We start from the raw sequence: 22,765 nt of genomic DNA on the forward strand, positions 1-22,765 counted from the left end.
CAGCGCTCAGAGCGCTGAAGCTCAGCATGACTCTGCTGGATCAGCTGGTGGTGTTGCCAGCCGGCACGTTGTAGAGTGCCCTCTGGTGGACAAACTATGAAACGCCAACACTCAATGTGTTTGAGAGGCGTTTCGTCCGGTTTTTTTATTTTTAAAAAAATATTCATTTATCGGCCATCATAAATGCCGATACCGATAGTTTGGAAAAAGCCTAATATCGGCCGATAATATCGGCCCGCCGATATACCGGTCGGGCTCTAGCTTGGATTAGCCTGGACTTTTGTAATATAACTCCGATTTTATTTGTCTGAAGGAAGAATGTCATATACACCTAGGATGACTTGAGGGTGAGTAAATTATGGGCTAATTTTCATTTTTGGGTGAACTATCCCTTTAATTGTTCATACTGGATATTGCAATGTTTAGCTTGACGTCATCATACTCAGATTCTTGTCAGGATCTCTGAGAGAGGACTCAAATTCAGAAAGAGTGTTAACGGGTTAACAATAGATGCGAGAAGAGTTTGAGGAAGAGGAGGTGATAACGGTCCAAACCCCAGCCCAGGGTGTGAACAGGCTGGTGTGCTGTGGTAGAAGTGAAGCACCAGGCCAATGGATGAAGTGAGAGTCAGACAGGATCACACAGCACACGTGGATAGACTCACAGGGCACGATCAGGCATAGCACCGGTCTTGCTGCTTGGAAGAGAAAGTTAGCAGCCAGAGATACTCAGCTTGCAGGGCAGGACTGGAACAAACAGGACACCCAACAAACACAAGACAAGGCAAATAGCAGAAACAAATGCTTGGCAGTAACTAGAAACTACTACTACTACTAGCAGACAAACTGTAACAGCAAAAATGAATAACGAACTGGCAAAACATGAGTGAGAGAGCACACATTATAAAGGAAGCAGAAAACATGAAGAACATGAGAACACGAGGAAAGGGTGAGCACACTCAGACAAGGAACAGGTGAGCACACTCAGACAATGAAGATTAAACAATGACTAAACAAGAGGGTGTGGTAATTGGAAGCAAGAAGGCAAGAACAGGGGAGCACATGGCCAACACAAACCAGGACTGAGCCATGTGTACAAGCACATCACAAACAAAGACACATTAAACAAAGACAAGACTGAGAACTGTCAGAAGAGAACCCTGACAATTCTAGTCAGAATATGAGTCTGATACTGCTCCATTGGGCTGTGATTATGGGGCAAATATGCATCTGCACTCAATTGGATAGACCTACAACCAATCAGAGCGACGCATAGTTGTCAACAGAACTCAACTGCACACACGCTGGAAGAAGTAGAAGAAGAAGATGAGTGTAAACAATCTTTGCTGGTGTTGTAAAAATAATTTAAGGATACACTGAGTACTTACCAACACGATCATCATTTTTGAGAGAAATAGTAAAGGTGAATGCATAGATGAACAAGTTCTTCGTTTAGTAAACAAATTCAACCCAAGCACTCTTTGGTGACGTGAATGATTACGTTACTGTTGATCATTGTATAAAGCCCGCCCTGACAATTTGATTGGTCCAAACAGCTCTGGTTCGAGCATGGTTACTCTACAACGGATCAAGTCCAGACCGAACTTGCCGACCTCAAATGTTGTGGACGGGGCTAAGTTCGGCTGGCATCCAGGCTATGCAATGTTGCCATGCCTAAATTTATTTAGACAAAATAGTAATATTGGCCATTTATTGGTTTATCGGCCATAACATGAAAATAATTATTAACTTGAATAATTATCAGTGAGCATTTTAATATCAGTGCATCTTTAATTAATTAACTAACTAATTTTCCCAGCCAACTGATTTTCCAACTTTATTTTCATGTCTCTCTTGCAACACAATCACGTGAGAATGCATATCAATAGTACCAGTGTGCAATGTCGTGGAATGTATATGCCAATATGAGTTTTGGCGTGCATATGGTATGCAGTTTTTCGCGTGCATGTGATACGCACTTTATGGCGTGTATGACACGTTCTTGGTAGGATGGGGGTGGGGGGTTTGTGCGTATAATACGCCATAAAGTGCGTACCATATGCACGGCAAAACTCATTTTGGGGTATACATTCCAAGACATTGCACACTTTTATTATTTATATGCATTTTCGTGTGATCGGGCTCCTCTCAAGTCACTCTGCAGTCTCTTATCAAATCTCATAATAAAATTGCTTCAATTCAAATGAATATTTAATGTCCATTTATTTATTTATTTGGTAAGTAGACATGTAAAAAGTAGCTTACTAAGCTTCAAGAAAGATTATCTAGAAGCTGAAATGATGGCTGAGGATCTGATGAGAAATCAGGCTTTGGAGCTTTTTGAATAGGACTAAATTAAAATGGGATGAGGCTGCTTTATCTCCCCTAAACTTGGCACCTTCTCTCTCACTCTGATTCTATGTTATTTTCTCCATCACTTTCATTTTTACACCCCATGTCTTTTTATAGAGTGTTTTTTTAGCACTCACTCTCTTACAATGTGTACTTTTTCATCTATTGGTGTCATCTCACCACCCTCAGTTCCTGACTTAATCTCTCAACCTGTCTCTCCTGGTGAATTTAAGGACACCTTCCCTCACACGACCATTCTAATGTCATTCTCACCACTCACAAATCCTTTACTTCTCTCTTAGTGATCCTGTGTGTTGAAATTTACAAGGACAATTGTTTATCAATATTGTAAAATGCCTTCAGGGCTGTTCTAGCACCTGTTGTTAGCTGGACAATCAAGACTGGGACAGATCAATTGTCTTATCAGCCATGAACGATGCAGACAGCCACAAGAATAATGAGGTTTTACCAGTAGCAGGTAGTTGACTGGTCCCAATGTAATCAATTTAACACTGTTGTGTGAGAACTATGTGTTTAAAGCTATTGAACTGGGAGACACTCTATATTTTATATACAATGATTCAGTATATAAATATCCAGTTTTTAATCCTGCTTGACCGAAATATGAAATTTTCATGACAAAATCATAAGCAAAATCATAATTCTCAATTCCTAACAATTTCTAGGCTGTGTCTGAAAGCTTAAAAATGCTGCCTTCGGATGCTGCATTCCAAGGTAGGGAGGCATTGAGGCACATCCGAATCTGTTAGTTTCATATCCTGTCTCCTGAGATACCCTCATCTGATCGATTTTGAAGGCAGCATAGATCTTTGATATCCCACAATTCTCTTGATAGTTAAGCTAAAAAATAAAGATGGCGCCTGAAAGTTGCGGTTGGTGGTCATGTTTTTTTACATGTCATTTCTACAGAGAAATTAGTATTGTAGTAATTGAATATTCGCTTAGTTATCATCAAAGCTCTTTGTTTTGTTGTAGATCATTAAACTGTTATGCTGCCTTAGAAGTCTGTCAGGAATCGTGAGGTACCTTCATGCACAAATGCAACAAGTCAGCTGTCTAAGCTTTCGGACACAGGCCTAGAAAGTTATAGGCAGGTGATTTTGATCAAGGTTGGAGCTAAACTCACAGCTAAAGTGCACATCAAGGCAGAGATTAGATCCCCTGTAATGACTATTAATAATATGTTATTAGCCCCCACAAAAAATTATTCAGTCCATTTAGAAATGAGTCGTTCTGGAATTTGTGTAGAAGATAAAAATGTCTGAAGGGTTATAAATCCAAATTATGCTTTCCTATTATGCATAGCTTCGCAAATGTGAACATAGAATGGACTGTGCTGTTTAAACTGAGGCTTTTGATTATAACTATTGGTTTTCAATTTCAAGGGCACACACACTCTGTCTCACACACACGCTGGCGGTACACTCTCCTGCTGAGCGGCCAGCTGCTTGTTTTGTTAGTAGTGGGCTGTCTGGTTCTGAGCTTGCTGTTCCTGTCCAACAGGCTCCAGGATTCAGCTGCTGCTGAAGGTCACCATGCATATATTTACTGTATACTGTATCTACTAAGATCAGTCTGTGTAGAGGTCAGGGAACTTGAGCTGCTCTGACCACTGATATGTTCCCTACTGGGATCTGAATGACTGGGAACATAATTTACCTTCTGCAGACTTGTTTGCGATCCACTGCTGAGTTATTCCGAGACTTATGTAATATGTGAAAATAAGGGGAAAACAATAATACAGAACTACAAATTATTGGACACATTTGGGACAAATCCCTCCTGGAAATCACAAGATTTCAAAACAGCAAGGTTTACAGTTCACCATAAAAGAAAAACTCCCTTTTTTTCCTCTGTCAGGGTGCCAGTTCCGGAGACGGTGCCCAATCTGGAACAGTTTCATACAAGGGATCAAAGATTGGCTTGACAGGTAGATGCCACAATTACACCATCTGACACTTTAACATACATTTTTTATTTCAATTAAATTACTTGTTAAAATATGTTCTCAGAAAAAATCCAAATAAATACGGAAAAATTGATTTATTTTCGGACTTAAGCTGGCCAATAACTGCATATATTTTATCATTGGTAACATAAGCCACACTGAAAAAAAAAATCTCATTATATTTAGTTTCTTTTTTGCATGGGCTTTTTTGACATTTCCTCAAAAATTGGGATGAATTGGATAAACACAATAAATTAAGTTTAATCAAATAAAATACAAATTTAAAGTGTTCACAGATCCCCTGACAGTGGACTAGATAGCACCGATACCAACCCCAGCACCAATTCACTCTTTCTCTCTTTTTTTCAATGCTATTTAATTTATTTATTTTATTATCTGTCTGTTCTGTCTTGTTCTCTTTCTGTCAATTCAATTTTCTACAATGCTTATGTCCTACAGCGACCTTTCTTCTCCTGTTGCCCTTTTCACACTTCATCTCCCTCTCTGCCTCTGTGTATTTGCGTGTAGTATGCACTGCGGTGCTTTCATCCATGAGTGGACATGTTCTTAGAGGGCCTCGTCAGCGTAGAACACAAAGGTGCATCCACACAATCATCCACACACACACACACACGCGCACATTACATGCACACTTCCATTAAAAGTTTAGGCTTATATTGTGATCGCTCATTTATAGTGAGAATGAAAGTCATGACCATGAAGACATTTATCTCCTGTCCAATCCTATGTTGCAGCATTTCCCACAACAGTTACCAGTAAGCATTTACATCTATTTAACATGCATGGCCAAGGCACCTGCGCAAGAAATCCACTGGCCATCATCATTAGCTGCCAAGCATGCAATTAGCTAATTATGAAATATAATAGCCTGCTGCTGCACATCTGACTGTGAGACTGATGGTCTGAGTCCTTTATCTTGAGTTTTAGAGGGATATATTATGAGCTACACAGTGGTTACATTTGGTCTCCATTGCCCATAAATCCCTATTATGGATGTACTTCTCTCCGCCCCATTGGTTTTGCCTTCAGAAGTCAGCAGGGATCACAGTCAGTAATAGTGAGCCTCTGTAAAACATTTTCGAGAACAATGAACTAGATGAATAAAAAATCTAACATTTGACAGTTGTTTCAAATAGCTGATTTGAAACAACTGCTCCTGAGAATGTGAATTTGAGCATCACTCTGAAGAGACGCTGCATAACAAATTTCAAGTTATAAAAAAAAGATAAAATGACAAAACGATGAACACCAAGTAAAAATTATTTAACTTTAGAACTGTCTGGCTGACACTAATGCCAACAAATATGAATATATCACACTGAGAGCTGTCATGTTTTTTGAAGGTGCACCAGTGACAGTCCTGGCTCATTTGCCCTAGATGACATCTCGGGCCTCATTTATAAAATGTTGCGAAGAAACTGTCCTACATTTAATCTTACCATCATTTCTCAAATGTGCATATGGAACGCACAAAAAAAACAAAAACGTGTACACGCTTCTTTCCCATATGTGATATCTTTCAATCCCAAAAGATCTAGAAATTGTGCGCTGCTGAATGGTTACAGATCTACACTCTAAAAAAAAAAAGGTGCTATATGGCACTAAAAGTGGTTCTTGGCTCGTGATCATAGGGGAACCTTTAAGTGCTGTATAGCACCAATCTTGGTGCTTCAGTGGTTCTTCGGCAGTTCATCGGTTCTTCACCAGTTCATTGGCTGAGGTGCTATATAGCACCGCTGACTAAGGTGCTATATAGCACCGCTATCATATAAAGAACATGTTAAGATATGGTGCTATATAGCACTAAAAGTGGTTCCCCTATGATTACGACCAAGAACCCCTTTGTGCCATATTGCACCTTTTTTTTTAGTGTATGCCTTGTAATCACTTCCTGAATAATGTTATTAACATTGTTATTAACACTAGTCAACATCCAAATCCTTTACTTGAGAATGGCGAGTGGCAAGAATTGCTTAGATTTACAAATACCTGGCATACTCCAACTCTCTGCCACAAGGAAATGCGTGTATGCCTGCTTAGACACTGACATGGAGCTAAGCACTTTTCCACGTCAAAAGCCGTTATTATAAATATGAAGGGTGCAGTGAATTTTACTGTACACACACTCCAAGTTCAAATCTGTGCGTATGCATGTTTTTTAAATGAGGCCCTTGAGATGTGCAAAGGAAAACAACACTTTTAACTACAGTTGTTCTTTATTCAAATGTTTGATGGGGACTGTGGTAGAGTTTAGAATAAAAGAGGACCAGGGTTCAAGTTTTAAACAAGCATGTGTTTTTACCTAAAATAATAATGCAGATAAATTTTCAAAGATACACTACTGTTCAAAAGCTTTAGGTCAGTAATATTCTTTAATGTTTTTGAAAAAAAAAAAAGAACTCCCTTACGTTAAAAACTCCCTAAAAGTGGTTCTTGGTCGTAATCATATGGAACCACTTTTGATGCTATATAGCACCATATCTTAACATGTTCTGTATATGGCAGCGGTGCTATATAGCACCTCAGCCAAAGAACTGGTGAAGAATCGGTGAAGAACCTCTGAAACACCAAGATATACAGCACTTAAAAAGGTTCCGCTATATGATTACGAGCCAAGAACCACTTTTATTGCCATATAGCACCTTTTTTTTTTAGAGTGAGGCTGCATTTATTTGATCAATTTAATGTGTTCTTGCTGAATACAAATTTCCATTTCTTTGAAAAAAGAAAAAAAAAATCGTATTGACCCCACATGTTTTGGTGGTAATTGGTAATTTACCTTTTGTTGCATTAAAAAAACACTTTTAATTAAAAAAAATTAATTTAACTTGTTAAAGAACAAGTTAGTTTTTTAGACTTGTTCTAAAAAAGGATAGTTCACTATCACTAATATACATTTTTTAATTCTGACATATTTTAAAGAATGTTGGTAACCAAAAGGTTGTGGTTTACGGTTAATGTATAGGCCTACTGGTAACAAAAAAGTTTTGGTTACCATTACCTTCCTTCATTGAGTAGTATGTCCGAATACATAGTATTTGAAAAACTGGAGGCGAAAATTACCCGAAGATTCTGAAGTGTGCATTCGATTGACACTTTACTATCCCATGAGGCCACGGGAGAGGATTTATGAATGGCAGTGATGCGACGTAACTGACACTTGTAGGGTCATGTGACAGTAATGACAAAGTGGATATAGTACGTCCAAATTTCATTCATATTGTATTACCCATATGCATACTATATAGAACATATCGCAAAGTACAGTATGTTCAAATTCAAATGTAGTACGTACTCAGACAGTATGCGGTTTCAGATGCACTGTGAGACATTCTTTAAAATATATTTTTATGTTTCACAGAAGAAAGAAAGTCACATGAGTTTGTGTAAATAAAGACAGAATTTTCATTTTTGGGTGAATATCTTAAAAATCTTAACTTAGTATTTCTAAATTCTGACATCCTGTATAGAAAAGAACAGGTGTTGTGGCTATCCGGTAGGTCCTGAAACTGAACATGAGCCAGCTGGTGAGAGGCAGGTTCAGTGAGAGGCTGTTCCTGGGTCAGACCACACTGTGCTGGTGTAGGACAGGTGTGACACCTGCAGCCTCTGACTGTGATCAGGCTTTTAAAGAGGAAAATATAAGAAATGCAGGTGGTGGACAAAGAAGAGCGGTAGAAAGGATCACAGAGGGCAGGTATGATTGGGAAAGTAATGAAAAAGATGAGTGGAGGGTGAGCCACAGGCCTCTCAGTGCCTCACACACTCTCTTCTCGCTTTTTCTCCAAGGTCAGCTATGATGACTGCCCTTTAAAAACAGCCTACAAATTATTTGATAATGAAACTGATTCCACATGTGCATCAGTAGGTCTTCTCTTCATCTTATTTCTTTCATTTTCTCCACATTGTGTCTTATTTATGATAGTACTTTATACTCCTATTGATTACCACTAATGGATTCACTAAGATAAGAATCCTTCTGAGACAGTCCTTCAGGCAGTCTGTTCAAAACCTGGTAATAACAAAAAACAAAAAAAACAAAAAACACACATTTTAACATAATGAAATGTTTTACTTTTGTTAAGAATTTTGACTGTTCTTTATGTGCCAAGTGTAAAGTATGGACAGCATAGAGTCATGTGAATGAAATTCAGTGTTATTGGTAGCTGTTTATGGAACAAATGCACAAGGAGGTTGATGACAAAATAACAAAATCTGTTTTGCCTTCTTCTACCCTGCACCCATCAGAGTGGTGCTGGTTCTAATACTGGTTGCCACTTGGACAGAGAATCTGTAGACCTTTTTGAGAACCAGATTATAATATTTTAAAATAAAATCTGAAAAGTTGTTACTGTTTTGAAAATTTTATGTGGTGAGGACACATTATCTTATCCCCCTGGACATGGCCACTGACGTTAATGGCTCCTGACATGCGTCAGTATTTGCAGAGATGTTTCCCTTCTTAAAATGTCTTTTCCTTGGTGGAAACCCATAAAACAAGGCCAAATTGGGCAATTGGAAAAAGGTTTATTTGCTGTGGTGGCTTGTTGTCCCTGCAGGTTTCTCAGCTCAGACCTTATGCTGCCTTTATGTGCTATCAGAAAACTTCCCAATTCTGAAGTTGTGATTATGAGCTCATTGCATCCAAGTGCTTTGTTGTCAGACAGAACAGGAATCATGGAGGACACCAGGTTTATTCTTGCATATTTATTGGGAAAATCTTATTAAAGCCAAAATGATATTTAGTGTCACATTCAATTAATTTTCTTTCGCTAATTACATGTAGATTGTCAGCTTGCTCACAATTCTGGAATTTCAGTTAAATACAGGCTACTTTCATGGTGTATAAAACATACAATATGCTTCAAATGATTATTCATATAAGTAAATATGCACTACTTTAACGACAAGACAAGGCGAAGTAGGCGAAACGTTCAACTCCGCCATATTTATAGTTCCATAAATCCAACTCACAAACTTGGGTATCAAAATTCTCCCCGAGCTTCCCAGTGGTAAATACGACTTGAGAGGGTCACATTTTTACCAAGGAAATTCGTATTTAAGATAATTCCAATAGCATGTGAAGGCAGCATTATTACACTCTTAGCCCTGGAGGAACTGTTGTAAAGGACACTCTTGATTGCCAATTACAGTATGTTACTTATTGACAAGAGCTCATGTCAAGCTCATTTTGATCGATAATAATTCCTGTCTGTGTGAACCTCCATAAGCAGCTACTTTTGGGCAAACAAAATACAAGTTCCTTTTTTAATGATATTTTCATTTGATGGTTTTATCCAAAGTAACAACCTTGCCTACAGGGATTAGATTGTCTTTATTGTATACAATACAAATCTGCATAAATTAATTAATCGTAATGGTAGATTTCCTAATTTCCTACATCTTCTTTGATTCTTCTGTTGAAAACAGAACTAGTAAACTTAAAGGGATAGTTCACCCAAAAATGAAAATTTGGTTATCATTCACTCATCCTCATGTCTTTTCCACATGTCTGCAAGTAGTGGCACTGTTCCTAATCCCCTCAGTCAGGTCATGTAGTAGTGGCCCCGCCCACAGAGACTGTAGTGGATTTCAGCTTCTGTACCTCCAGCTAAACTCTTTGAAAGACTAATGGCAACAGGGACCCTTGCAGGGGTTTTGTGTAAAACGGAAACGAATGGGCTTTTCGCACTTGAAATTGCTATCTCAGTGTCATTCTAAAGCCTTGGTTAACGTAATTTAATCCTGGGTTGTCAGATTTTGAAATACTATGCATTACTCCCTGGGGGGTTAACATTCTTATTTACATATTTAAGAAAGAAACATTTGTATCAGGGCTTAAAGGTCCCATGGCATGAAATTTTCATTTTATGAGGTTTTTCAACATTAATATGAGTTCCCCTAGCCTGAATATTGTCCCCAAGTGGCTAGAAATTTTGATCGGCGTAAACAGAGTTCTGGCTGTCTTTCTCTGCCTTTGAGAAAATGACAGGCCAGACTAGCCAATCCTGAAGTCTCCTGTTATGACGTCATAACAGGAACGGTTACCTCCCTTTCCTCCGCCCAGAGAATTTGGCATGCCCATGCAAGCGCTATATTTGTCCTCAAGAGATCATGGCTTGTGAACGAGTGAATGCTGGCAGTTTCTCAGTGTTTGGATGTACAAATGAAAACGGAAGTCTTTTTTCAGTTCCTTCTGATCTGTGATCAGTGATTTCTGATGTGTAGCTAATTATTTATTATTCGTGCACACACTGCGGCTTCTCTCTCTCCCGACAGAACGGTGTTTTCGTGTTTTCTATCTTGTGAGTCCATGTTTTTGTACGTCCTTGTCGCGTCTATCTGTTCTAAAATGTGCATACTGTGCATAAAGTTGTGAGTTTCTGCTCAACATCGGCAGAGCAACATCTTTAGGGATTAACTTCACGCACGCCGAAGCTCGGGCTGCACTGGCCGGTCGGCTTTCAACATCACCGACCCCCAGTACTGCATCTGGCCCACAGCGGAGGCACCAAATGCGGCGCGAGATTAAGCAGAAGGGGGGTAAGCGTGAGCATATCCGGGCTAGCCAGCCTAGCCCCACAATAAACTGGATTACATTCGATTACTGCTGTTGTATCTTTGTTTGCGCTGTGTACTCAATGCGCGTCACTGACACTTTTCATATGATAGGAACATATCTAAAAATAATGCTATAATCAACACTTACTCGTAACTCGTTCATCTCGACAGCTGTAATGGTACATTGCATGTGTTACAAACTTGGTAGAATAATGATGAAGACGGACCCGGCGTGACTGGGACTCGTGTTTATTCAGAACTCTCAGATACACACAAAATAAACTCACGCTGACAGACAGCGCTCTCATAACTCAGTAGTTACTATAAATAACAATGTTAGCAATCGCTCCGTCTCTGGTACATTAGTGATGTCCGGTTTGCAAACTAATCATTCTTTTGAACTGGTTCTTTTTAGTGAACCGAATCAGTTCACCAAATCGGACTGAATCGTTCTAAACAGTTCGCGTCTCCAGTCAGCACTGATCCATAATTTACTCAAGTTACTAACTTTCTGACATGAGTAACAGTCCCTCCGACTAGAAATAAACTAATAACCTGAAGTATATGCTAGTAACTACAATAGTTCACTGAACTGAGACGTGCTGAGAACTGTTGAGAAGTGAATTCCGGTCCATCCGTCTCTCTGGCAGCAGCTCGTGCCTGGTAGACCTCGTTAAACCACGCCCCCTCCGCTCATTTCAAATGCAAAGATGTCAGCCAATCACAACAGTGGGCGTTTTTACTGAAGTCTCACACGCCTCTTGAAACCGGGCATTCAGCCACAGGGCAAACATCAGTATTGAAAAAATGCCTTTTATTTCTAAATTATGACATTTTATGATGTAAAAATCATACTAACAATATAAGTACACCTCAGGAAATATTATAAAATAATAGAAAAATGCCATGCCATGGGACCTTTAATAACCCAAGGTTAAAATCAGTGCCTTATTAAAACATTGCTTAAAGGCACAATCTGTAAGAGTTCACATTTTCAAAACAATTACAAAGGCGAAGCTTGATGGCGCTATGAAGGAGAGTGGAACAATGGGAGATGTCGTTTTCACCATCCAGAGATAAATGGAATACACGAATCATGTTCACAGATGAGGTCATTAATTCGTTTTTGTATTACCTTATGGTTGATCACTCTATTTTATGTCATCGTTGATTACGCGTTTAAAACAATCGTACTAAAAGTATATTTGAATGAATCCACAGTATTTGCAAGTAATGGCTAAATATTTTTGAGCAACACTCGCCTGCTTGCCTCAAGGCCAAAGTACACCCGTTGATCAACGTTTATGTTTTGGGGGATTTTCTGTACTCTCCAATGAATAATCCTGACCCATGATGACTGAACAACACAACAGCGGTGTGCTTCCGCGTTTGTTCACGTGTGTTGCCATGGTTTCTACAATCGGAAGCCGAGGATAGCGCAGATATTACGTCATTTAAAGGTGACAAGGACAAGGGATGAGCCAAAATTTAAAATTGGAATTTCTCTGGATTTACAAACCCTTGGGAACTTTTGGGATAATGAAAATACACAACTGCATGAAATATATCACACAGTGGAAGTGGTTTTTGGATATTTTATCACAAATATCTTGCATATTGTAGCATATTGTGACAAGGGCAGGAGCCACTGCCCTTTCGCTGAGGGCAGTGTCTCCTAAAAAATAATAGATCAAATTTAGGTGGAGACACTTTCTTTTTCTTCCCTTGCACTGCAAAATATGTATGCAACTCTCAGAGCAGCTGTGGAGATGAAGTTCATGTGTCCTCACATATTAAGATGACAGATGCTGGACACGTCTGTGTCACATGTGCTTAAGTATGTGTTGATGAAGAAACTGCACCGCTCATTCACACAGAAACTTCATATTTAAATACAGACACGTGTACTTTTGATTTATTTATCTTAATTTTTGCCAAAGTCCATCGCTGAAACCATTGGGCCCTAATGAATCTGTGTTGACGCAATCGATTAAACAAATAATTAAATTACTCACTCATAAAGATGGTCACTTGTCGCCACCTGTTGGCATAACAGTGTAACTTACAGAAAGAGTCACTGAATAATTAGCACCCGACTGACAGTCTGTCTGGAACGAGCAATATTCAGAGTATATTAACATTTGTATGATATAAAATGGAATGTGCCTGGTGCCCTTTAACAGTTCCCAGTGGTGTATCAGTAAAATAAACAGTGTTTGGCATTGTTTATTTTACTAGCACTTTACTTTGTCAAATGAAACATTTAACGTCACTGCTGGGCTAAGTGCAGTGTGAAAAACCCTTTCAGTAGGATGCAATTTCCAGTAAGCACCATCCAAAGAAATCTGCAGTATTTTTATCTCCTCATCATAATGTTTTTCGCTTTTTAGTATAAAACAGCTTGCAAAATATACTGCATTTATCAGTGAACCAAAATGATGTCTCAAAGCAAAGTACATATTTTTATAAACTTGGTGGCTAGTTTAAGCACTATAAAAATCCACCAAATGAGCGTGTTTCACATGGGAAGCTATGGAAATGCATATAGTAGGCTATAATCTTTGTGGACAACCCTATACTATAACCCACACTCATCCTCATCATCACCATTCATCCTCCCCACTTTGGGTTAAACCTCAGCCCCTCCATTGGGAGGGTGTTTCTCTGAATGGGGAACTAGACTGGGTTCTAAAAATGGTCATGGTATAACGTAGAACACCCATGGATAGGCCTGGGAGATCATACTTGCCGATCCAATCTAACTGAGCTAGCATTGAAAACACCTGGTGCTTTTTTTGCCCCCTGAACTTTGCACAGCAGCTTGTAATATCTGCTGCTTCTTCAAGGAAGAGAGAACAAAATATGAATGCATTTTCATAGTGTGCCAGTGTCTGTCTGCATATTTTAGAGGATTGAAAAGATTTCTGGAGAGAATCAACAGTGTCTCAAGACAGACAGAGTGCACGGCCTCCAACACCCATGTGTGTGTGTGCGTGTGTGTGTGCGTGTGTGTGTGCGTGTGCGTGTGCGTGTGCGTGTGCGTGTGCGTGTGTGTGTGTGTGTGTGTGTGTGTGTGTGTGTGTGTGTGTGAAGGTCAGACAGGACATCTGGTGAGATGGTAATGAGGCATATGCTGAGATGTCGTCAACCCTTCCATAGTGAGGGCACAGTAACACACTGCATCTATACACACAAACCCAACTGCAGGAACATGAAATGCACCAATGGACTTGCATACACAAAGAAAAAGAGAGTAGGCCATAAGTGAGCTAACTGAATCAGTCAACTTTATACATTCTGCTGCATCTACCAGTTTGTACCAAGTTATAAAGACTAGTTTTATCTCAAGATCCTGAGTTTTGTGAGAGAAATTATGATGCTACTTCACTTTTATTGTACCACTAAATCTCACTGTGGCCCAAAGATATTCTTTAATGTGTTATTGAAACTGATATTTTATCCCTGTGGACCATGAGTGAATTTTGTTGTGTTGTGTGTGACTACAACCATTTTTTTATGGTTTTCATATACAGCAAATTATTAATCCATGTTTTTTTTTCTTCTTCTCCAAACCCCACCCCACAAATTATTTTTCTGGTCAACTCAATCACATAGTCACCTGTCCAGAAATGTTCAGAAATGTTAAGACTTCTGGAAATATAATTGCTGTACATGGCTGTTTATTAGGCTACCAATGCTATAGTTGGGTTGTCATTATGGGGACATTCCATAGACATATTGATTTTTATACTGTACAAACGGTATATTCTGTTCCCTACCCCTTAACCCAGTGGTTCCCAACCACGTTCCTGAAGGACCCCCAACAGTGCACATTTTGGATGTGTCCTTTGTCTGACACACCCACATCAGGTCTTGGAGTAGCTACTAATGAGCTGATGACCTGAATCAGGTGTGTTTGATTGAGGAGACATGCAAAATGTGCACTGTTGGGGGTCCTCCAGGAACGTGGTTGGGAACCACTGCCTTAACCTACCCATTACAGAAAACGTTCTGCATTTTTACATTTTCAAGCAACATCACTGATTTATAAGCTGTTTTCTTCATGGGGACCAAACATGATTATGTAATGATTATGCAATGTTCGGTATACCTGACCCCCCCCCCCCCCCCCCCCCCCCCCCCACACACACATATGCACATATGCACACACAGACACATTTACTGAAAAATGTCCCAATTTATCTATCAATAGACTTCTGTTATCCCAAACTAATTCACCCCATAATCCTACCCATAAAAAGTTATTATTATTAGCTTTCTTTTTTAAACTTTATTTATGAATCATGATTATTTATGAAATTTAACTTTGAAGATGTCTTTGGATGTCCCTAAAGGGACCTTCATCAGTTTTAGCCCACTTTTGTGGACAGTTTGGACTACCCAACTACCCAAACACACACATCACACATTTCAATATTTGAATACACAACCTGATACCCACTTTGATATGTAATTTGTTCAAATATTGTATTGTTAGTTGTGTATTTTATTTATTTTTTTTTTTTCATTTACACAAATCTTAACCCATTCTCAGTGGTCATTCATGTAGCATACATGAACTTGTAAGCACAAATTCATTTAGCTTTTCGGCCCTCATACAGGCACACACGCCATTGAATGTTCAATACTCGATTAATATAGTGCCCTCTTTTCTGGTCAAAATAATTAATACACTACAATATATCCAGGATTCGGCAGCAAGGGTCCTCACATATTTCACGTAATCAACTATAACACCCTCATTTCTCCTTATAGAATTCACTAGTTACCTGTCTGTTAATGTATTCAATATAAGCTCAGGTCAAACTGACATTTTTGGTTGGCACTGCATTTGTGTGATGAATGAAAGTCATTATTAACTGACAAGAGACTGAAAATAGAGATTATAAATCAAACACTAGGAGGCATTCACTGAACCAGGTTTTTGACCCTGTCAAAACAGAATCTAATATGACAGGAGTTGAATTTCCTGAAGCACTGAGTAGAAGGTTAGTTAAACAGGAGTAAAAATTAAGACCCGGGTATACTTTATTTTCTGTATTTCCTATGTTCGGTCTCGCACAATCCTTCCTCAGTCCTCAGTGATTGTTTACACTGTATGACAGTAAGGATGGCGTCGATTTTACCATATCAATCCGAGTGCGAGTCCGATGATGAAACATTGCCTCCAGCGCAAGGATGACTTGAGCAGGACTTGTAAGCCCATTACATGCAAACTGCTTTTTGTTTGTTATAATGTATGGTAAAATGTAAAAGAATGTTATTAAACATATAATTTGTATGAACTATAATAAATTATGTGGTAGAAATTTTATTGTGGTGGACACATTCATGCTGGTTCAGAGAAAACAAAAGCTTCCTGTGATGTGTATACTACTGTATACAGTGCATCCGGAAAGTATTCATAGCGCTTCACTTTTTCCACATTTTGTTATGTTACAGCCTTTTTCCAAAAATGGATTAAATTCATTATTTTTTCCCTCAATTCTACAAACAATACCCCATAATGACAACGTGAAAGAAGTTTGTTTGAAATCTCTGCAAATGTATTCAAAATAAAAAACGAACAAAAATCACATGTATATAAGTATTCACAGCCTTTGCTCAATACTTTGTTGAAGCACCTTTGGCCCCAATTACAAGTCTTTTTGAGTATGATGCTACAAGCTTGGCACACCTATTTTTGGACCGTTTCTTCCATTCTTCTTTGCAGGACCTCTCAAGCTCCATCAGGTTGGATGGGGAGTGTTGGTGCACAGCCATTGTCAGATCTCTCTGTTCAATCAGGCTGGGCCACTCATTCACATTCACAGAGTTGTCCCGTAGCCCCTCCTTTGTTATCTTGGCTGTGTGCTTAGGGTCGTTGTTCCGTTGGAAGTTGAACCTTCGCTCCAGTCTGAGGTCCAGAGCAGGTTTTCATCAAGGATGTCTCTGTAGATTGCTGCATTCATCTTTCACTCGATCCTGACTAGTCTCCCAGTTCCTACCACTGAAAAACATCCCCACAGCATGATGCTGCCACCACCATGCTTCACTGTTGGGATGGTATTGGCCAGGTGATGAGCGGTGCCTGGTTTCCTCCAGACATGACACTTGCCATTCAGGCCAGAGTTCAATCTTTGTTTCATCAGACCAGATAAGTTTGTTTCTCATGGTCTGAGGGTCCTTCAGGTGCCTTTTGGCAAACTCCAGGCGAGATGTCATGTGCCGTTTGGCCACTCTACCGTACAGGCCTGATTGGTGGAGTGCGGCAGAGATGGTTATTCTTCTGGAAGGTTCTCCTCTCTCCACAGAGAAATGCTGGAGCTCTGTTAGAGTGACCATCGGGTTCTTAGTCACCTCCTTGACTAAGGCCCTTCTCCCCCGACTGCTCAGTTTGGCCAGGCAGCCAGCTCTAGGAAGAGTCCTGGTGGTTCCAAACTTCTTCCATTTACGGATTATGGAGGCCACTGTGCTCATTGGGACTTTCTATAGCTGTGTCCCAATGTGAAGGCCGCGCACTTCGAAGGCCGCATTTGAAGTGCAATTGCGTCATAGTGTCACTACGAAGGCTGCCGCAATTCGAAAGCGACTTCAAAATGCGCTCTCCGTTTCTCAGGCAAAGGAAGGGTACAGCAGATGAACCCAGAGGAATGACAGACAGAGGAATCCGTCTGTCAGTTCTCTCCCTGCTCTTTCTTTCTTTTTTCTGCACTTTCTTTAAATACAAATTATATCTGCGCGAGGCAGTTTTTTCGTTCCGCTCCCGCTATATGATCTATTCCGCTACCTCCCGCTCGTGCTTAAAATTCACTCCGTGTTCACCCACTAGAATGACTTTATTCCCGACCTGACGGATCCCGCTACATTTTTATTTAGTTTCCAGAATCTCTCATTTAAATGTCCCATATAGAAAGAGAGAGACTGTGGATGGCAAATGTAAAATGTTGCCTATACAATCATTTTCAACACTGAAAAATTATTTTCATCAATACTGTCAAAACCGTAAAAATGTCACAGAGAAAAATTGGCTAAATCAAATACGATCTCTGTCACTCAAAACTATAAGCCAAAATACAAATAAACGAAAACTGTTGGCTTACTAGCTATACTGCAAAATGAAGTATTTTATATGAATGTATGAATGTATGAATGTATGAATGTATGTATGTATGTATGTTATGTATGTATGTCATTCACTGACAACGGTCCATTACCGAAAGTCTCTTCCAAAACCCGACCACAAAGGCTGAATGTTATTCTCTCTAAACTCGTAGCCGGGATGCACAGAACAATTTTTCGATATATTCTTTTTTTAAAACGTAGGCCTATACATTTTTTTTTTTTTTGTAATGTAAGTTATTTGTAAATGTAACAAAATAATTGCTCCATTGTTCATTTATTTTTGTAATGTATAGACCTAAGTTAAAAATGAAAATGTTCTATAGCCTATATTTATTTTTGTAATGCAAGTTATTTATAAATTAACCAAAGTAAAAGCCTACTATACATTGTTTATTTTCGTACTATAATTTGTACATTTAAACAAATTCTTCTATACATTTATTTTGTCATGTAAATTAAAATGTGTAAATGAAAATAAATTGGTAGTACATACATTACTTTTTATACATTATAACATTATACATTATATATAAGTTTAACAGTTTAAACTAACAGCTAAAAAAGAAGAAAAAATTTGTTTGTACACTTTAATTGAGCTGATCGGGAGACGCTGGTGCTGCTGGACCGCAATGGGCTGTTGTCACACACCTGCTATAGACCATTTAACGCCGCTCGGTTCAGTGTTGCCAAGTCTGGAATTGGGATACTTTTATACTGTTGCTGTGAGTTGTTTGTAGCCTATAGTCCACAGGTTTAAGTTGTCTTTACTTTAGTAGAGTAATAGTTCTATCGCCCACCCCTGCGTTTTTGGTGCATTTTTGCGTTTCGGCTACTTTTAATTAGCAATTGGAGGGGTTTTGTTGTGCAGACTTCGAAGGTCCATTTTGTGCACTTCGAAGGTCTGGCCTCCGAAGTCCTCGGCCTTCGAAGTGCGCAGCCTTCACTTTGGGAAATTTTTTTTTGGTACCCTTCCCCTGATCTGTGCCTTGATACAATTCTGTCACAGAGGTCTACAGACATTTCCTTGGACTTCATGGCTTGGTTTGTGCTCTGACATGCACTGTTAACTGTGGGACCTAATATACTATATCTAATCAACTGAATTTACCACAGGTGGATTCCAATCAAGTTGTAGAAACATCTCAAGGATGATCAGTGAAAACAGGATGCACCTGAGCTCAATTTTGAGCGTAATGACAAAGGTTGTGAAATACTTATGTACATGTGATTTTTTTTTTTTTTTTTCTTTCGTTTTTTTTTTTTTTTAAATAAATCTGCAAAGATTTCAAACAAACTTCTTTCCTGTTGTCATTTTGGATTTTGTTTGTAGAATTGAGGGAAAAAAATGATGAATTTAATTCACTTTTTCGAATAAGGCTCCAACATTAATTTTTTTTGGAAAAAGTGAAGCGCTCTGAATATACAGTATAGTTTATTTTTTGAAAGTCCACAAGGCCAAAAGTGCCTGTGGTTGAAGAAACACCCACTCACTGGTGACCCAAACAACTAATCTTCTTTAAAGCTCTATTTCTTTTCCATTCAAGTACACGTACACAGCCTGCATGACCTCTTTAATTTATCGTGTGTGTGTGTGTGTGTGTTGTGTGTGTGTGTGTCCTGAGTCAGCACTCAGCATTAGAAAGCTCAAGAACAGCAGCACTCTCCACTCAAGCGGTGTCTCTCTCTCTCTCACTCGCACGTGTACATACATTACAGATCTGAGAGGAACTTACTGACTTCAGTCTACAAGCCTATAAACATGTTCAGACATCTCCCTCTGCAGTCTGCACACACACTTATAAGCCGTCCATTAGGTTATTAACACCGTCATAATTTACTGATGACATCACAGCACATTTCTCTGTGTATGCGTGGTTTATGTGTGTAGGTCTCAGAATAGTTTTATTGATTTAGCTGGTGGCTAAAATTTTCTGAACTCACATTTTCATTATTTATTTATAATCCATATGAGGATTGAATGGCATCTTATGAAATACTGTCTCCTTACCAACTGTAAAAGTTTAAGAATTAGTCAATGAAAAAAGAAAAATAGATCATCAATCTTGAGTTGTGAACAGTACAGTGGATGTTGGGTGTGCTGATATTGTCAAATTTATGATGTTCATCAGTGGTTAATTTAGGAGAGAGGGACAAGAAAGTTTTAGAAATGATGAAAGACATCATGGGAGGATGAAAAAGGTAGAGAAGATGGAGCAAAAAAAAAGTCAACTCTGCAAACGGGAGGGATGGAAAGAGGAAGCTGATCAAATGTGTATGAAGGAAGTAAAGAGAGGGATGTATAGTACGAACGTGTAGGCGTGTCGAGATGAAGCAGAATTAATGTGCTGAGACAGAACTACTGAGAGAGCTGGGCCAACCGTACAAAGAAAGTGACAAGAGAAAGAAGGATTTTCCCACCAAATGCCTTGTAGAAATGGTCTCAACCTATTTTAAAGCACATATCTAGATTTTACCTGGCAACCCAACACAGTACTAAAAATATTTTTTTGTTCAAAAGTAACAAGGAGTACTTTATGCTATAAATAATTGATCATTTTCAATATTCAAAATTTTTCTTGAATATTGAAGAGTTCACTGAACAAAAAATGGTGGCCAATTTTTGAGTTATGACTACTACTTATTGATAAAAACAACCTTTTAATTCTATGGAGTTTTCTGTGCAGTATAGTGCAGCATATTTAAATTTCCTTCTCTATCAGCTTCTCCTTTTCTTTTCTAATCTCTTTATACTGTATGAATGAAATGCAAGTCAGAGTTTAAAACTCAGTGTCTCTCTGCTTCTTCTTAGGTGGTGTGAAGAATTGTTGCAGAAACGTATCAGCCCTACCTCACCATGCCTTTGTCCTTCAGTTCATCACGCCTTTTCCCCTTCTCCTTCATTCCCTTGATCCTCCCCCTCCTTCTCCTGTCTTTCTCCATCCCTTCTCAAGCTGACTCCCAAGACGTAGTCCAATCTACCTCCAACTGTTCCCAGAGTGAAGTGTGTGCAGACGGGGTCCTTTTACCTGTTTGGAATCCTCTAAATCCTTCAGTTGGTGACAAAGTGGCTCGTGCCATTGTGTACCTAGTGGCACTAGTCTACATGTTCTTAGGTATGTCGATAATTGCAGACCGCTTCATGACTGCCATCGAAGTTATAACTTCTCAAGAAAAGGAGATCACTACAAAGAGACCCAATGGTGAAACGGTCACCACGACAGTTCGCATATGGAACGAGACCGTCTCCAATCTGACCCTCATGGCTCTGGGTTCATCAGCCCCTGAGATTTTGCTTTCGGTCATTGAGGTCTGTGGGCATAATTTTGAGGCTGGTTCTCTTGGTCCCAGCACCATCGTGGGAAGTGCTGCCTTCAACATGTTTGTGATCATTGGCATCTGCGTCTACGTGGTGCCTGACGGGGAAAGGCGGAAGGTCAAACATCTTCGTGTGTTTTTTGTGACTGCGGCGTGGAGTATCTTTGCCTACATCTGGCTCTATCTTATCATCTCTGTGTTCTCGCCTGGTGAGGTGGAAGTGTGGGAAGCGGTGTTGACGTTCCTCTTCTTCCCTCTCTGCGTGGTCCAGGCCTGGATCGCTGATCGGCGATTGCTCTTTTACAAGTATGCTCGCAAACGCTACCGAACCGACAAGGGCCGTGGAATTATTGTGTCAGAGGGCGGGGAGGAGGTTGGGAAGGAGGCAGGATTCACAAAGATGGACATGCTTGAAATTGATGGAATCACAGCACATCTGGACGGAGCGATGGGAGGGGAAAGTGGGCTTGGAGGACGTGATCAGGAGGACGAGGCCAGGAGAGAAATGGCCAGAACTCTAAAGGAACTGAAGCAAAGACATCCAGACAAGGACATGGAGCAGCTCATAGAGATGGCCAACTATCAGGTAAAAAAAAACATTAAAGTTTTAAAATGTAATTGTTTAATAATTTATAATATTTACATCAACTTTATTTGATAAAATGATAATTGTATAGTTATTGTATGTATAGTAATAATATTCAAATTCACCACACACACGCACACACACACGCACACGCACACACACACACAAACGCACAAACACACACACACACACACACACACACACACACACACACACACACACACACACACACACACACACACACACACACAAACGCACAAACACACACACACACACACACACACACACACACACACACACACACACGCACAGACACACACACAGACACACACACAGACACACACACACAGACACACACACACACACACACACACACACAGACACACAGACACACACACACACATACACATACACACGCACACGTGCTTTAAGATATTACAAAACAACATGAAATTACGATCCTAAACAAATTATTGTGTGAAAATTCCAGAATTTGCCCAGGATTTGTGAAAATTTTCATTAATCTCTATCTCTAAGAAGTGCTATTCTTTGTCATTTTTCTTTTTGTTTTTAGTTTTTAGTATTTTTACAATATTAAAGTACACTCCCAATTTAGTATGCAGAGACAAATTGTAAGTAAGCCATTCATAGATTTCCCAAAAACTATCAACTGTTTTTATATATTTTTTACATTGTTCTGTTTATTTATATATGTACATGGACTGTAACAATACTTTTTTAAATGTCATGTAATTGCTATAATAGTTCATATAATATAATAGTTCATATGAATAATAGTTCAACTGAAATCACACCTGACTGTTTTTTCGTAACAGT

At 39.2% G+C, this 22,765-nt stretch overlaps 1 protein-coding gene across 1 annotated transcript in view; it reads left to right on the forward strand.

Annotated features, from left to right (window-relative positions):
* Nucleotides 1–22,765, forward strand: part of slc8a4b (solute carrier family 8 member 4b) — a 96,561-nt gene that overhangs the window by 25,196 nt on the left and 48,600 nt on the right. Inside the window, exons 2-3 of the mRNA XM_079811110.1 lie at nt 4,233–4,302; nt 20,837–21,928. Coding sequence (XP_079667236.1) covers nt 20,882–21,928 — 1,047 coding nt within the window. The 5' untranslated portion in view covers nt 4,233–4,302; nt 20,837–20,881. The remainder of the gene's footprint in view (nt 1–4,232; nt 4,303–20,836; nt 21,929–22,765) is intronic.

The sequence above is a fragment of the Gobio gobio genome (genome assembly GCF_949357685.1).
Source record: "Gobio gobio genome assembly, chromosome: 2".
Taxonomy (NCBI): domain Eukaryota; kingdom Metazoa; phylum Chordata; class Actinopteri; order Cypriniformes; family Gobionidae; genus Gobio; species Gobio gobio.